Source organism: Theobroma cacao, chromosome 4 (assembly GCF_000208745.1).
Source record: "Theobroma cacao cultivar B97-61/B2 chromosome 4, Criollo_cocoa_genome_V2, whole genome shotgun sequence".
In the NCBI taxonomy this organism is placed as follows: Eukaryota; Viridiplantae; Streptophyta; class Magnoliopsida; order Malvales; family Malvaceae; genus Theobroma; species Theobroma cacao.
In genome coordinates this window covers 27,980,640-27,997,482 of record NC_030853.1, presented here as the reverse complement: position 1 = coordinate 27,997,482, position 16,843 = coordinate 27,980,640, and the positions used below count along the sequence as shown (strand labels likewise).

The window sequence follows — 16,843 nt, the reverse complement described above, 5'->3', positions numbered from 1 at the left end:
ATAAGTTCTTGACTATGAGGAAAATGATCATAAACATGCTTGTGGATGTTTTTTGTTCTTATGTTTTTTCTACAGAAGTGGAATTTGACATTGACTGGTCTAAATATGTGCTTGATTGAAGGTGGGTTCTTTTCCATTTCTCATCCCATCATTGTGTGAATGGGAAGGGATGAATGGCCTTCCATAGGTGCATAGCAGAGTAGCTTCCCCAGTACCAGTGTTTTGGTTTCTTATTTTCAAAGCAATCTATTGTTTTGCCAAGAACTGATAATTTATTTTCAAAATAAAGACCAAAGATATACACAAGTTTTACTATCTTTTTGTCTTTCACATTTCCTGGTAATTAATCAAGGTGTTATATGTTAGCTGACATTCCTCGGTAAATAATTGCTTTTGAGTCTTGATCCTAGAGATTCATAGTGCTTTTACGTGTCTGCATTTTCTTTGTGTACATTCTTGGGTGAAAATCAACCTGAAACATTGTAAAGCAAAGTTATTTTTCATGTGTTGATGTTGAGAATTGGTTCTCTTCTTACTTTGTGGTTAAGAATCTATGCTTTTGGTCCACTTGGTTGGTTTAGGTAAGGCCATCGAATCTTGGACCTTAGACTTTCATTTTTTGGCCTTTTGATTTTGGTTATTTAAATATGCCGTCTAGTATATCAGGCTCATGCAAAGTAATGATAAACTACATTGTCTTATGAGGTCTTTTAGTCATTCATTTTCTTGTAATTATGATGAATCTTTTTGTTTACATCTTTCCGGTGATTCATAATGTCAAATATCCATCCTTATTGTTGCTTTATGGTTATCAGTAAAGTACATTGATTGAAATAGACAATTGGACATCTTTATCAGCTTATGTGGAAAATTTGCTTATCATATCTATTCATCTTGGTTCATACCAAAGACAGTGTCTAAGTTCAATTTTTATTGCAGTGTTCCATGTCTATGGTTGTCACTGCTTGCAGAGCCTGCATTCTCATCTTAATTTACTGCAATATTTTCCAAGAACATGACTTAGGATACATGACATCTTTCCCAAAATGAGATTAACTGTCTTTCTGGCCTCCCACAAGAGGTCGGTTCCCACTGATCAGGATATCATTTAGATGTGGGCATGCTGGTTCAGGCACCCAACTTTTAGGGTGAGAAGCTGTAGGTCCAAGGTTCAGTTTCCGTAGGTCCCCAAGCCCTTGGGATCCTGCCCATGAAATAAATAGAGAAAGAGTGGGGTTGGCGTGGGGGTGCTGAGAATGAGATTTGACCAGGGCAGGGTTGTTACTTTGCTAACCTTTAACTGCAAAACCTTTTCCTAGAAATTGAAACTCCTTTATTTGCTGTGGGAGGGGTTTCATTTGCTATCATTTTGCTTGCAATTGTGGTGTGACTAAAGCTGGATTCCTTCACAAATATTTTGATTTTAGAGAATGTCGCGTCCCCTCAGTCTCACCATATGCTTTAAACCATTATTATCATTGACGCCCACCACACTTGAAGAAACCAGACACAAGAATTTCCCCATCGTTGCTTCACTTCTTTTATATATAAATATATATAGAAAGATGCGAGAGAGGAATCCAAGTTATGAGGGTCAAAGAAATAATAATAATATAATGAATTAGTTGTCAAAGAAATCATACGATTCGTGTATCCCAATTTAACTTGGGACTAGTTGATTGTTTTAGCAAATTATTGCATTTTTCTTTATCTACTTTGTCAATGATTTATAGCACAAAGATTATTAAGATTATCAAAAGCAAGTATAAGTGTACGAGGGTCAAAGATAAAGAAGAGTAAAGAATAAAACTTTTTGAAGAGATCATTAAGAGAAAAAAGATATAATATACACAAAATTTTTAAAATTTTAGAAACTACAACCTCATAATTATGCAAAGCTCGGCCCCTGTTTATCCCTGTCTAAATTAACTTTTATCCTCTTATTAATGTCGCTCAACTCATTACAAGCTTTTTTATGCAATTTTCTTTAAATGCTTTGCGGCAAAGTCTACATCGAACTTGATACATTTATTTTAGCTTCCGCTATGCCTCTCTCCATCTGAAAATCAAAATCAGCTCCTCAGTCACTTGTTCGAGAGATATGTCCCTATTACCTTGATTGCTGCTAAAAATTGAAGAAAAATATTTTCAACAGAAATATAACTTAAACAATGACTTTTTATATCTTTTCTACCCAAATAGGACTTAGCAATTTTCTTTAATGCTCTGCCACAAAGCCTACCTTATTATATAACATTTGTAATTGTATTTGATGCTGAGTAGAATTTCAAGAAGTTGTCGAATCTGTCCTGTAGGTTTGACCGTCTGTGTATTTTTTACTGTTGCCTTTCTTTTTTTTTTGACTCTTGTCGGAATATCAAATTATGTAAGTATTAAATTAATTAGTTTACATCACTTTATCTAAGATTAATATTTTAACAAATCAATTACTAATAATAATAATAATAATAACAACAACAACAAAATCTCTACACGACAAAGTAATGACTGGCAAGCATTGGGGCAAATCATCCGCTCGCATTGCTACCGCGTGACTAACAATAGAGGCGATATAGATTGAACGTCATTTCCTTTGGAAAAATATTCAAGATCATATCTCGAGGATGGGAGTGGTATAATTTACTCTTGTAACTTGTAACAAAGTTAATCAAAGCAAACCATGAGACCTGTCGGGTTATGCGTAATTAATACCTAAATGCAACTTTCAAGATGGTTATAATGTTAAATATCTTAAACAAGATGGTCAATGCTAGAACCAGCGAAATGCAAACTTTGAATCTTCTCCATTAGAGAGAACAAAAATTCTCTGCACAAAGGCTGCTTTTGTTTCGCTGGGCCACAAATAACTCTAGTATCAAAAGGCATTATATCCAATCACAGAGCCCCCATTCTACTCATTAAAGTGAGAATGGTACGCAACTTTGTCCAGAGTCACAGGATTTTTTTGTGGCTTCTCTGACAGCGGTTCTACCAAATCATACCTAGAACAGATGAGTGATCCAACTTCCCTCTCTGCTAACAGTCAAGCTTCGCAACATATTTTCAATGAAATATACGACACTTGGAGAAAACTGATTAAACTGATAAAGCCAACAACCTTGTATGATCATATACTTGCCCTAGGGGCTGTGTTCAATTCCGATTTCTATACTGCAGTATTCCTTTAGTAACAGCCTTCACATGTCTTCTCCGAATCCTCTAGGAGGTTAGACCCACAATTCTTGGGGTGCATGGTATGACCTATTTTTGCATTATGCAACTTCACCGTCAAAGATGTAAAGGTAAGTTCAAAGGATGTGCTACAGTTCACAGCGAAATTTGGTGTACATCGGACAAATTAAGCCATTGTTATGCAAAATGATTTAGTCCTCAATTTCCAAACCAAAGTGTTCCTTCAGAGTACCTTTAGGAGTCCTTCCAAATCCATTGGACACTACTTCCATTTCCTTGAGTTTCATGACTTCTTTTTTTATCTGATCCACTCTGTTCAAGATAGCATTCAGCAATGCATCTGCTTTAGTTCCAGATGCCCGATGTGACAGTTCAGATCTCTCCTTGTCCAGTTGCTGATAAAGATTGCGAAGATAATTCTTCTGACCATAAAGCTTTTCTTCCGCAATTTTATATTCAGACTCCTGTGCCTTTCTCAGAGCCTGAAGAACCTGATCAATCTCATATTCGAGTTTTAGGTATTCACTCTGATAATCAGAAGAAATTGATTGAACTGACACTGAAAATGGTCTAATATCTAGAGAGTCCTGATGATTTGTTGGTTCAAGCTCTAAATTTCCATTATGGAAGACACCTGCAAATAAACCAAAATGATGATTTTATATCTAAGTTTTTAATGCACCATACAAGAGAGAGATGTTACAGAAATAACTATAAAAAGGTAATAAGGAAATAATAAACACAGTGAAATGCAATTACTCTTTCAGCTTACAGCTCAGCCTTTCTTCCAGACCTAGGGGACAAACTAAGAAATGTAATTTCATATCTTCAAGCTTAGATGGTTTAAATTCTCAAACTTCAATAAATCTATCCATGTTTAAATTCTGGAATTCTCTCTCCTATGTTGCTTAATATTACATGTCTGTATTTCGGTCCACCCTCAAAATACCAATCACATATCATTATATTTCTATACCATCTAAGGAAGAATTATGACTCTGATAAATATCATGAATACCCAAACGACGTGATTGAAGGCAATGGAAGGAAAAATTTTCCCACTGAAAGTCGAGTAAAAAGGGTTTAGCAATAGAATTCATATTCATATTCTTATGCACAGACAATCATCTGGATTTGCCAGGGTAATTTTCCAGAAAAACCACCGTGTGAGTGATATGCATTAACATCTAACTGATTGAAAGAAGACAAAATTACAAACAAACTGCCCATCTTACAAAGGAAAAGAGTGCGGTTATTTCTTAAACTCCTCAATTTCTAAATGTACAGCAAATATTTTGATGCAAGTTTAACATAATCAAATATTTCATGCATTACTAGCTAATGCAAAGTTGTGACTTTATTAATTTTTATATGCATGAGGCTATTCAAAAAAAAAATTTATATGCATGAGATTTACAGTTAAATTACCTGTTGAAATAGCACTTTCTTTCACTTTCCAGATATCTTCAAGAGAAGTCCCACATTTAAGCTGATGTAAATACCAAAATCTCTTACTAGTGTATTAAATAAAACCCCCAAAGTGCACAAAGAAAAATTTTTGCAAAAGCAAGAAATCTGTAAGCCTTGTAACTAGATTGTATTGGCTTTACCTTTGTGATAGCCAACTCAATACGATCCAGTAACTCCCTTGCATCGGTCTTCCCCGAACCACGTAAAATACAGAAACCAAAATTCAGAATCTTCTCAATGTCATCACAAGAATCAATGGATTCACAGGTTTTTAAAAGCATTGTCACATGTGGAACCAGTGATGTCTTTGCATCACAACGTCGGCAGTAGTACTCAGCATCCAACCCAATGCTACCTCCAACTGTCCCAGCCATGTAAGACCGAAGAGCACAGTTCAGATGAGCAACATGCCCACATATACAACCATCCACCGTTGCTTCACATTTGATATAACTATAGCCTCCATATTTCAAGTCTATAGTCTTGCTACAAAGAATACAGCAACAGTCACGGCAAAAATGAGGTTCACCACAGCAAAGATCACAAGGCAAGGGAACCAAAGAAGGGCTTTCTGCTTCAGCATATAAACTGTTGCACTTCTTATTTCCAGCCTTACAAGTCACACCATCAGACTGGGGGTCAGACACTGAAAGATCAGCTATCTCTTCAGGAGGTGGAGCAAAGAAAGTCCGTGTCACTGCATCCTCATAAAGCAGCAAAAGTTTGTTAGACAATGAAAACAAGTTCAAAGTTAAAACTAGACATCTTGAACAACTACCTTAAAATATTTGAGGACATTTTATAAGTGCTGTCTCAAGAAGAAGGCAATGTAGTAAGGATGCAGCCTTCGATAATACAAAGGGATAAAACACTAAGAGAACGAATTAAAAGCACAAGACCATTACCTATGAAATGCCATTATAAATATTCATAAGATTCGTGTTTTCAAGTTCATGGAACAAATAATAAATCATGTGGAAAAGAATACCATTAATAACTCAATGATCACACTGAAGAATATGATTGTCATACATAGAAGCTTGATTCTAATATTCAGCAGTAAGATGCTAATGGTTCACAAGAGTTATTTTGTCATCAGGGGCTAATGCTCTAAGATACATACGACGCATCTAGAATGCAGACAAGAAACTAACAGGTTAATCAGTTTAAACATAACTTTTATGAGAACATCAATCCTTTTGTTGGTCGCATTGGATATTTTCTTCGTTAATCAAAGTTAGATTAAACTATAAAAGCTGCATCCATACAATCAAAATTGTTTCAAGAATGGCTTTTAATTCCACAAAACAGTAGAACTAGAAATCAATAGCTTTTTTTTTCATTTTTCTCCTTCCTAAAACTCTTCATTTATCAAAGAACTAAAAACATGTGAAGTGACTGAAAACCTCAACCTGCACAAAGACTTAAAGCATTTCATGGTTCATAATCTAAGAAATCCAAAAAAGAAAGAATATAGAACAAAAACAGCCTTTGATTGAAACTGGAAGGAAAACATTCCTAACAAAATCCCATGATTGGTCCTTCAATACTCCCAGCACAAGGAAAGAGTAATCTTGTCAACAAGTCAAACATATACTTCAACCAAAAGGAGCTACCAAATATATCTGCGACCCAAAGATGTTGGTGAACAGTATCTTAACACTACAGTCTAAGTTGATTCAGAGAATCGTATTGTTAAGTGTAGTTTATGTCAAACAGTCAGACACAGGATTCAATGAATTTAGCACAGAACCATATATCCAACTAAAAGGCCAAATGACTTAAAGACTGATGCGGTTCATGTATATCGAGAAAGAATAACTACAACACTATACAGGTTAAAAAAAAAGCAGAAGTAAATCCAGCTACCATATAAATGAAAAAAAAACTCAAATGAGCACATGTAAACTGGAGAATAGAAAGAACAAAAGCACAATTATTGGGAGCTGACCATTTGTCAACGAATGCTTTTTAGCAGGGACTTTCCAGCTGAATGAAGCAAAAAATGCACTGATGTCTGCGCCAGGGAGTGCCGTTTGGAGAAATCGCTCAACTGAAAGCTTACTAGCCAAACCACGTTTCCTTCTAGTTGAGTTGTCAAGCTTGTGGAGGCGTTTTGGAGGGTAGAGGTATCTATCCAAGAAATGGCCAGTGATGGCAACTCTCCTCCCCACCTTCCAGCTCCATACATCACCCTTCTTAGGCCAATCCACAGGAGCATAAGGCAAGCCTACACCAGATGCCTCTGGCGAGACTGGCTTCAAATGAAGACCATTTTCCCTTTTCCTAGGCGTGCTTCTATTAGTTTCCTTAGTATTATCAAGCTCCATAAAATTCAAATTTAGCTGATAAGCAGCCAAGGGCTAGAACACCGCACTCACTGTCATTCAAAATTTTTTTGGATATGTTTAGCAATTGACAGACTACAAAACACTTCAGTTATCCCAACGCAACTAGCAAACACATCACCAAATCCATAACTCATTATCCAACTCCTATAGCAGTTGCAATTTAGTTCTTCTTGGAAAGCAAAGATTTGCCTAGCTAAATTTATAGTATTCAATTACAAAGCAAAGCTACCATTGAATTTCACATTGAACTAATCAACCGGTTCCAGAATACAGATCAATGACTCCAGTGAAGAAATAAAAGAATTCATAATCCAATGCATTATGCAAAAACTAACAAATAAATAAATCAATGTAGGTTCTTTTAGCATCCAATAAGCTATTCAAGAATCTCCTCGAACGATCCAAATTACGAGAAAGGTGTTCCGTGATTCAACATACATATGTAAGTTATTAACGTTAATTAATATCAAATTTTCATCTATTAACTCTTTGATTCAAGCGAAAAAGAGAGGGAAATGGAAGGAATAAAACGAAAAATCACCTGATTGTATTTTAAATTTCACGAGAGGGAGACGATCTCTGCATCTGCCAAAACTAAAATCATTTAAAAAAAAAAAGAGAATCAAACAATTTCGAGGTTTCAAGATAACAAAATATAAACCAAAAAAAAAGAAATCTGAGAAAAGAGAGATGACGAGCTTTCTAGGTGTAATTACAGGGAAAGAAAACAAAAAGAGTGTGAGAAATAAAATCTTTTTAACAGACTGAAGATCAAAACGAAGCCCTAGATAAACCCCAATAGGGAGTAGTGTGGGGAATCATGGACTCAGAGGCAAAATTTGTTTGCCGTCGTAGGAAAAATTTAACACATGAAGATAGAATGACTGTTTTACCCTTGTCGGGAGAGCAATTTTTTTTTTTTAACGAACGCCATTATTTTCACGCGCGAATTCTTACGAGGCTGTTAATTTTTTTTAGCACAGTTAATCTGTTATTAGTTAATCGAATCGGAAATCAACGTTAATCTAGGGTCATAAATATTTAATGGAAAGGTTAAAATTATCTGATAATCCTATTATTGGCAAAAAAATAACAGAGATTGTATTTTAAATCTGGCAAGTAAAATAAAGCATTTCATTCAAATGATAAGATAGTGATAAAATTTCTTAATAATTTGCATTGAAGACTGCATAGATACCCAATTTGCTAAAACTATTATTGCACGTTTGGTATAGAGAATAGGTATGCTATTCCTCTTCTATTTTCGGTCTTTTCCTATACCTTTATTTGGTATAAAATTGGAATACAAAATAACAATTTCATAAAAATAAAAATTCCATCAAATAGGCTAAAAGCTAGCTTTATCTATTCCCTTCTCCCCCGGTAATATCTATTCCATGAGATATGGAATAACTTTCAAATATATAATGATCAAAATACCTCTTATAATTAAAAAATATTATAACCCTAGATCTAAAAATACTTTTTTTCTCATTTTCTCTTTTATTTCTCTCTCTTCTCACATACTTTCCTCTCTCATTCTCTCTAATTAGAACTCAACACCGACGACGGCATTGGCGGAAGCGACAGCAACCGAATATGATCGAAAAGCGTCGATCTAGTCCTTTCTGACAACATTCAACTTAAATCCAGTCAGATCTGACACTCAACGGTCAGATCTGGCCTCGGGAAGCACCGGATCTGGTGCTTCCCGACCAGATCCCACGGTTGATCTAACACTCCACGGTAAGATCCAGTCATGGAGAAGCACTGATCTGGCACCGTAGTGGCTAGATCTGGCCACATGGTGCCCCAGATTGGCGTTTTGTTACATCGGTCGCCTTTTTGGAGACCGACCCATGAAAAAAAAAAGGAAAAAATAAAATAAAAAAGAATAAATTATTTGTAAATTTTAAAATATTAATATTTTATATATAATTTAAACATTATTAATATTAATATGATTAAATTATTAAAATATTAATATTTTAAACTATTAATGTTTTATTTATTAAATTATTAATATATTAAAATTTTAATGAGTATAAATAAAAATAAAATTTATTAATATTTTAATCAAAATAATATTAAATTATAAAAATATAATTAATTAAATATTAATAATTAAATTATATTAAAATATTAATATTTTAAATTATTAATTATTAATATTTTAATTAATTATAAATTATTAATATTTAAAAAATCAAATAAAAATAAATAATTATATATAATAAAGGGTATTTTTATCTTTTAATTTTCTATTCATTTCTTATTCTAAAACTATTGTTACCAATCAAATACTGTAATAAGTCATAATAATTATTCTTACTCTATTCCATTCATCATACCAAACTACGCAATACTTATTATATTATATTTTCACTTTATTTTATTCTCATGTAACAATTATTTTATTTTATTACTGTCTATTTCACGAACCAAACGTACCATTAGAGTGTGTCACAACAAACAAAACAAATGGACAAGAAACTAGCAGCCTCAACAATTGTTATAGAAATCAAAAGCATAGTCCCACGGCTATAATGTTTTAATGTTAGCAATCGTAGCAAAAAAGAAGTTTCGAGAAGATAATTTTTTTTATTAAGGAAATTGAAATTGATTAGTGAATTATACTCGAAAATTAAAGAGTGAAGCAGCTATGCAGTACAAGGAAGACTGAAGCTGTCGCATGCACATCACGAGCAGTTAAAATAATTATTTATAGGAATTTGGACTATTTGTTGATTTATTGATGTAAGTATGATTAGATGTTAGTTAATCATAGGTAGGACGTTAATTCTCTTGTATATAAAGTTTTTCGTAAACCATTTATTAGTTCAATCCACAAATAAATATTGTCAAATATTTTCTCTCTACTTCTAGAGTATTCTATTACGTTCTTTGTTTTATTTTTGAGTTTCTCTTTTCATAGAAAAATATTTCCCAGTACTTTCTCTTTGATTCCAGAGCATTCTATTGCATTCTTCAGTGTTCCTTTAATCTTTTAAAAGGAAAATCCTTTTAGAGGAGCAAACTTGACAAGTTTCATGTCTCTCTTGGTTTTCCTTCTTTTAACTTCCATTATGGAAAGGGGTTTGTTACCTGACTTTTGATTATAATTCAATTCATTTTAGTAAGCTCAGAAAGTTTTTCAACTTCACAAGTTGTTCAACAATAAGGATAGAAAATGAAGAAAGTTTCATTCGAGTTTCAGATCTTTTGTGACTATTAGAGAACTTGAGAAAAGGGTTTAGTCCATAACACAATGTATTATAGTTTAAATTTGGTCCTGATCCTTTAAACCACTCGTATCAGAACTTAATTTAATATTGTAGATCACTCCTGTATTAAAGTCTAAATTTATGGCCAAACTGAAGTTTTAGTTGGGCAAGCATGGTAAGTATGATATCCAAAAAATTAAATTTAGTATTTTAAACCAAGTATCAAAATTTAAATCTAACACCTTAGACCACTCGACCTAAGTTTAAATCTAGCACCTTAAACCACCCGGTCAAACTGAGATTTTTGTTGGGCAAGCATGGCAAGTATGTTATCCAAAAATTTGTGATAGTGATCAAATTTCAATAAATAAAGAAGAAACTAAAGCACGTAAAAATTGAAAACAAATACTTATTCATATTATGTTATTATTTTTTGTCTCTTTTTGTTTTTAAACAAATATTTATCCATTTTATGTTGTTATATTGGAATAGAATATTCATCACACAAAAGAAAAGTATTATAGTTAGAAGAGAAAATTTCAATCTATTGAATCTAATAGAAATCTTGTATTATGAAAATATACGTGTTAACAAGCAATGCATTTTCAACTACACATAAAAGAAAAGTATTATAGTTAGCAGAAAAGAAAATCTCAATTTATTGAATCTAATAAAAATCTAAAATTATAAAAATATAGGTATTAACAAGTAATACATTTTCAACTGCACGTAAAAAAAATATTATAATTATTCCTATAATATTATAATTCTAGTTTTTAAGTTAGAAAAAAGTCAGACCAAACAGGCTCTTAATCTCTTTTGTAATAATAATATGAAACGTTTCAACTTTTTCAAACCAAACAGGAAATAACTACAAAAGTAATAACAATTTTTATTTTGTCATTCACTTGTCTAATATATATTATATTTAGTTGTCAGTTTTGTACTTTTTTTGGATTAGTTTATTGTAAATTTTCAAAATATTGTTGTCGTTAATCAAAATGAGGAGTTTTCTTATTATGAAAGTTATGGATTGCGAAACTGTAAAATGAAGTATTGGAATAAAAATTTTGTATTATGAAATATTTATTTTTATAGAATAAGTTAAACGGTATATTTATATAACTAATTTTTTTTATAATCTAATTCTAATATTAGTTAATTAGAGTTAGGCAGATGAAATGCACTGTCCACCTTTGTTTTACCTTTTATGAGGATATATTTAAATGAAGGTTATTCTAGGGTAATAAATAGTTAATGGAAATGTTAAAATTATGTAAAAATCCTATCATTGGCCAAAAAAGTTAAATTAACGAAATTGTATTTTAAGTCCGATAGATATCAAAATATTTAAGCGCAAAAGGTAGACAGTACATGTCATTCAAATCCATAATAAGATAGTGGTCAGGCATCCCTGATAATTCACATTGAAAATTACACGGGGCACCTCCTGGTTGCTAAAGCTATTAAAATGTCACAACACGCAAAGCAATGCAAAAGAAAGTGGCGGTATCAGCTATTTTTCTAGAAATCAAAAGCATAGTCCCACAACTATCGTGTTTAAAATATTAGTACCGCAGCTGATAAAAAGGTTTCGGGAGGGGAAAGATAGTTCCTTTTAAAGAGAAAATCCTTTTAGAGGAGCAAACTTAGCAAGTATTTCAGCCTCACGTCTTTCTGCATTTTCCTTCTTTAGCTCCCATTCTGGCTTTCTGGCATTAGCAAGTTGGACCTCATGAACCACTTTAGGAATGGAGTTTGCCACCAACTTCTGATTATAAGTCAAATCGTCCCTATCTCTCTTCTTATGCTCTATTGTTCTAGTAAGCTCAGCGCGACGAGATTTAAGTTGTGCTATCTGATTGTCGATTTCTTCCACAGTCGATGTATTGGAATCCACTTCTGACTGCAGATGTGTTACTTGTTCTTTTAATTCGCTATACTCTTGCCTGAGTGATGTAACCTTGGCCTTATTGTCCTCGAGGGCGGTGAAGAACTTGTCTGCCTGCTCCATCACATCTCTATTTTCCAGAAAAACTTCACAAAATGATGGAATCTCTTCAATCAACTTCAACTTCACAAGTTGTTCGGCAGTAAGAGTAGGATCCTTCCGAAGTTTAGATGCTAGACTCGTGAGTTCATCAAGGTCTTTAAAGCAAATCAATGAAGGAAAATCCATATCAAGAAAGGACGAAAGTTTCCTTCGAGCTTCAAACATTTCTTCTTCAGCGGCAAAAGAATTAGGCATCAAAGGATGGGTAAATGGTTCTTCACATAGAGGCTTACCAAGCATGTCATCCAAAGAATTGAGATAGGTATCAAATTCCTCTACAAAGAAAGAAACAATATCATTTTCAGGAGAATCGTAAAAATTGAGAACAAATACTTGATCCCTTTAAAATAAATATTAATTTTCATATTCTCACCTCTTGTCTTTTCATCATCTAGAAAAGACATATCAAGACCGGCATTTGTCTCTTCATTTTCAGATGGTGCTGGGGCAGAATTTTTAAGATGTTGCCGAGTCTGTCGCCTAGGTCTGACTGATTCTGTAGTTGTCTTCTGCCTCTTTTTACTGTTGTCGGAATGACCGGAATGGGAAGTCTTCCTCTGGCTACTACGGCGAGTTTTTTTGTTACTTTCTTTTTCACCATCCTCCACTTCTATCGCTGGAGGGGGAGTGTTGGCTTCATCACACAAAAGAAAAGTATTATAGCTAAGCAATCAAGAGAAAGTAAACATAGTATAACTTAGAACACTAGGAAAACCAAATAAAAATATTATAACCTAGACTACTCCTTCAACAACTTCCCTATCTGAGATAAAAACAAGAATGAAGGGCAATAGATCAAGTTGGATTATTGCAATTTATATCAAACTTTATGCAATGAAATATGTACTAGATCTTTTTAAAGAATGTCTGCATGCCTGCATTAGATTATGTCAACTCCTCCCCATCTTCTGTAGACTTGGTTCAACAAACCTTCCCAACAGGTAATAGCGAGGAGGGAGAGAAACAGAGAGAGCAGAAGATCAGACTGTAGGGAGTATATGGTCACTTCCGCAAACATAAACATGGAAAAGGATGGAAAAATTACTAGTCTGAGCAGGCACATACATTGACAGACAGCAGGTAGCTAGACACCAATCTTAGAATTCTAATAGGGCCTTTCCAAAGCTATTAAAGCGTTATGGCAGGCAATAGAAGAACCTCTCTTTTGAAGCTCCTAGGGTGACAGTCATTACCATAATTTTTGACATAATATTCACTTTTCTGAAACAGATATAATACAGGAAAAGAGAAGTGGTAAGGATGTATAAGGTCAACTAGCAGTACTTAATATGAAATGGATTAATTCTTAATTTATAGATCTGTAAGGCCTGCATTTAACAATCTTTGACTAATATATCTGATGAGATTGCTATATTATTGGATAGTATCCATGCAACCAACTAAACTACATAAATCATCATTGTTTAGCAAAAGCAATTTCGAAAGCAATCAAAATCAATTGTTTATATTTTGGACAGAATCATATTCAATTGTATAGACATACAGTTACACAATATGGAAGCAACAAAAAAGGAACTCTTGCCTTCAAGTTTGTGCCCAAAAGAGTGAGCATCTGATAGTTAATCACTAAAGATTTGATTAATTTCAGAGTATAAACCAAAATTGAGGAAGAAGTTCTTGTGCAATAATAAGTTTTCACTGAAGATTATAATAACAAATAGTGGGGCAATGAAAGTTCCACCTAAGGTGCAGATATAATCTTGATTTCATTTACATATACTCTAAATCACAGGATGAAAGAAACAGTGGCGATACCAACCATCATCATGCTATACCCTAAATTATAACAGCTATATCATTTCAAAATGCTTACACCCAGAAGTGCCTTTAAGGATAGCAATCAGGTGGGATTATAACAGGCCAAGAGATCCCAATAGAAACACTTACTACCACCCTCTTATGACAATTACTTACCTTTAGTGGTGTTGGCAAGACAAGCCCAAGCTTCCATAACAAATGTTCCACATTATAAGCAGAGCAAAGTAAGGGAAATAAGCTCTTAGTTTGCGATATAAACATGACAAATATTAATGAAACTTACAGAAAATGCCTGGCAAAATCCAGGGAAATTTGCAAGAATTTTAAGCAGAAAGCTTACACCAATAGAAGCTTGTAAAAGGATCCCTAGACACACATGTAAAGAGAAAATGCAAAGCTAAACATGCTTAGTAAGTTTCTATATTTTAAGGCATCAGTAAAATGGCTTGTGAAGGTTTTGGCTGTGAAAAAGTCTCCAGACAAGTGTCCTCTTGGGTAGAGAATATATGTGCGTGAGCATCTGTCGATGTCTCTGTGTATTTTTCTCTGGACTACCTTCGTATTTCCATTAGTGGTGCTTTTTTCTTTCATTTCCCATGCATTTCAAACTTCTTAAGTTACTAGCATAAAATATAAAGACTTCACCCATCAGGTACCAATTCACCTCAAGTAAACCTTAATCAGTTAAGCCCATCTAATCAGGCTATGCTAACCCAATGAGATCACTCCAACTATAATTAGACACTAAAATCTTACATAAATCAAGATGCATTCTAATTTACTTCAGATGAAATAGGTTAGAAATTAAATTCCCTCACAAAATGAAAAAGGGCAGCAAGAAATAGAGAACTGTATATGTTTTTCAAACAACCTTTGGCAGGAGACTCCAAAATGGCAGGGATCTTCCAAATAAATGAGGCAAAGAATGCATCAATATCTGCATCTGGGAACTGTGATCGGAGAAAACGTTCAAGTGTTGGCTTGCTTGCAAACACTTTTGGATTATTTGGCTTTCGAAGACTTTTTGGAACAGTGAGAAATCTGTCATTGTAGAATCCAGAACTGCTGACCCTTTTACCCACTCTCCAGCTCCAAATATCACCAGGATTTGGCCAATCTATAGGGGCATATGGCAATCCTTCCCCACCAGTACAAGGTTGAACCGGCACAAGGAAATTATTCTCTTTAACTCCAGGAGCACAATCATTACTTCCATTAGGGATATCATTCCCCAAAGATTCTTCTTTTGGCTCAGATGGAATGGAAGCTGGTCCACCATAATAACTGCAATTGAGGTAAAATAGCATTCAAGCAAACATAATCATATACCATAAACTTGAGAAGATACATCTTCTAAAGTACCTTAAAATTCATATGGAATTCATTTGAACATTTGTTGAAGTTGCTATGCTCACTAATTGATATAAAAGCCATAACAACAACAAAAACATTGTTCTATAGTTGATGACTTCGGAGTGAGAATGATGGTCTATCCATGGGTTTAGAGATAGAAGGTTTTTCCGGTAGCTAATTACTATAAATGATATTTCCAATTGCAGGTAGTTTACATTATTAAAAATAGCTAAGAGTAATATGAAGTCCCTCTAGTTCGCAGCTTCGAAACAAAACAATCTGATGACGAAACAGATAAGACAATAAATTTTCCAAAGAAACATGCATCACCGTTAATTGGTAAAAAATACTGAACTAGAGATTTCCAGGCTCCCTCTACGCAAATGAACAATCACACCCCTAGGAAATAGAAGTAATAAATTCTTTAATTTACGGTAATCAGACCTTTTATTCATTACATGCAACATGTGCATTTTCAACTATTTAAAACATGAACTTCAAAAAAAAATTCTATGCAAAAATTTTCTGCATTCTAACACATTCTACTTTCCACATACTCGATTTCTCAGGATTATCAGCTTATATTCATCCCAATAGCAAACATGTAAGAAAATCAGCAAATAGAAACGAAAAAACAACAATTGCATGCGGGAAGGCATAGCAAACTTACTCCGGGAAGAGCTCCTGGCGGATATCTATGTGAGGAGGACTATCCATGTGAGGAGGGCTATCACTGTGAGGGGAAGTACCCATATGAGGAGGAGTACCCATATGGGAAGGTGAAGGAATTGACATCATTAGAACAAAATTTCCTTTTTGACTTGCAAAATTAAGGCAGCCCAAAGATGAAAGATAAAAAATTTGATCTTTTGACTCTCACTAAGAAAGAGATCTTTAATTGTGAGACATGGTAAGAAACTGAAGACAGCAAAGAGGAGAGCTTCTATTACAACACCAAAAACAAAAATTAAGTGCGTTTAACAAGTTCACAAAACTAGGATCACTGATCTGGGACTTCGAGAAATGATCCAGTAATTAACAAAAATAAATTGAAGAGAGAAAGTAAGTGCTTTATAGAACAGACCCCCAAAGTCATAAAATAATAAGCTAGTCTCGCCACTGATCCGTCACGAGGAGGAAGAATCTAACGGGGGACAGTGATGAGTGAAAAATGACTGTTGTACCCTTTCTGATTGTACTTCCCCATTTTTTGTTCGAAGGACATTGGATTCGGATGATGGGTTCTTTAACAGAAAAGAATTGATTTGTTTCATATTGGCCCACGCGTTTCTTTGGCCCGTTTTTCTCCCCACGAGCTTAAGCCGTCTTAGGACTAGGAGTATTACAATTTACTTAATTTATGTAAATTTTAGTTTCGTTTTTGGAATTCAATGGCAGTTTTGAATGCTTCTTTTTCCACT

At 33.9% G+C, this 16,843-nt stretch overlaps 2 protein-coding genes across 3 annotated transcripts; both read right to left on the bottom strand.

Annotated features, from left to right (window-relative positions):
- On the bottom strand, positions 2,615–7,867 carry LOC18603004 (protein OBERON 2). Of its 2 annotated transcripts, XM_007034719.2 has the most exons (5): positions 7,555–7,867; positions 6,614–7,042; positions 4,803–5,359; positions 4,621–4,681; positions 2,615–3,826 (listed from the first exon to the last, which is right to left on the bottom strand). In XM_007034719.2, the coding sequence occupies exons 2-5, from the start codon at positions 6,990–6,992 to the stop codon at positions 3,384–3,386; spliced, it is 1,440 nt and encodes a 479-aa protein (XP_007034781.2). In that variant the 5' UTR covers positions 6,993–7,042; positions 7,555–7,867; the 3' UTR covers positions 2,615–3,383. The 2 variants fall into 2 exon arrangements, with proteins under 2 accessions (XP_007034781.2, XP_017974660.1); XM_018119171.1 differs by having other exon boundaries at positions 6,614–7,867.
- Positions 11,587–16,595, bottom strand: LOC18603003 (DNA ligase 1). Its single transcript, XM_018119169.1, has 4 exons — positions 16,093–16,595; positions 14,941–15,353; positions 12,664–12,924; positions 11,587–12,565 (listed from the first exon to the last, which is right to left on the bottom strand). Exons 1-4 carry the CDS (start codon positions 16,218–16,220, stop codon positions 11,856–11,858), a joined length of 1,512 nt encoding a protein of 503 aa, XP_017974658.1. The 5' UTR covers positions 16,221–16,595; the 3' UTR covers positions 11,587–11,855.

Excerpts from the sequence above, each read along its gene's own strand:
- LOC18603004 (XM_018119171.1), bottom strand. The coding sequence starts at position 6,992 with ATGGAGCTTGATAATACTAAGGAAACTAATAGAAGCACGCCTAGGAAA. Across the intron at positions 5,360-6,613 it reads AAAGCATTCGTTGACAAATG|TGACACGGACTTTCTTTGCT; the intron begins GTCAGCTCCCAA and ends ATGAGGATGCAG. Across the intron at positions 3,827-4,620 it reads AGAAAGTGCTATTTCAACAG|GTGTCTTCCATAATGGAAAT; the intron begins GTAATTTAACTG and ends GTTTATTTGCAG.
- LOC18603003 (XM_018119169.1), bottom strand. The coding sequence starts at position 16,220 with ATGATGTCAATTCCTTCACCTTCCCATATGGGTACTCCTCCTCATATG. Across the intron at positions 12,925-14,940 it reads TTTGGAGTCTCCTGCCAAAG|CCAACACTCCCCCTCCAGCG; the intron begins GTTGTTTGAAAA and ends TGTGTGATGAAG. Across the intron at positions 12,566-12,663 it reads AGATGATGAAAAGACAAGAG|AGGAATTTGATACCTATCTC; the intron begins GTGAGAATATGA and ends CTTTCTTTGTAG.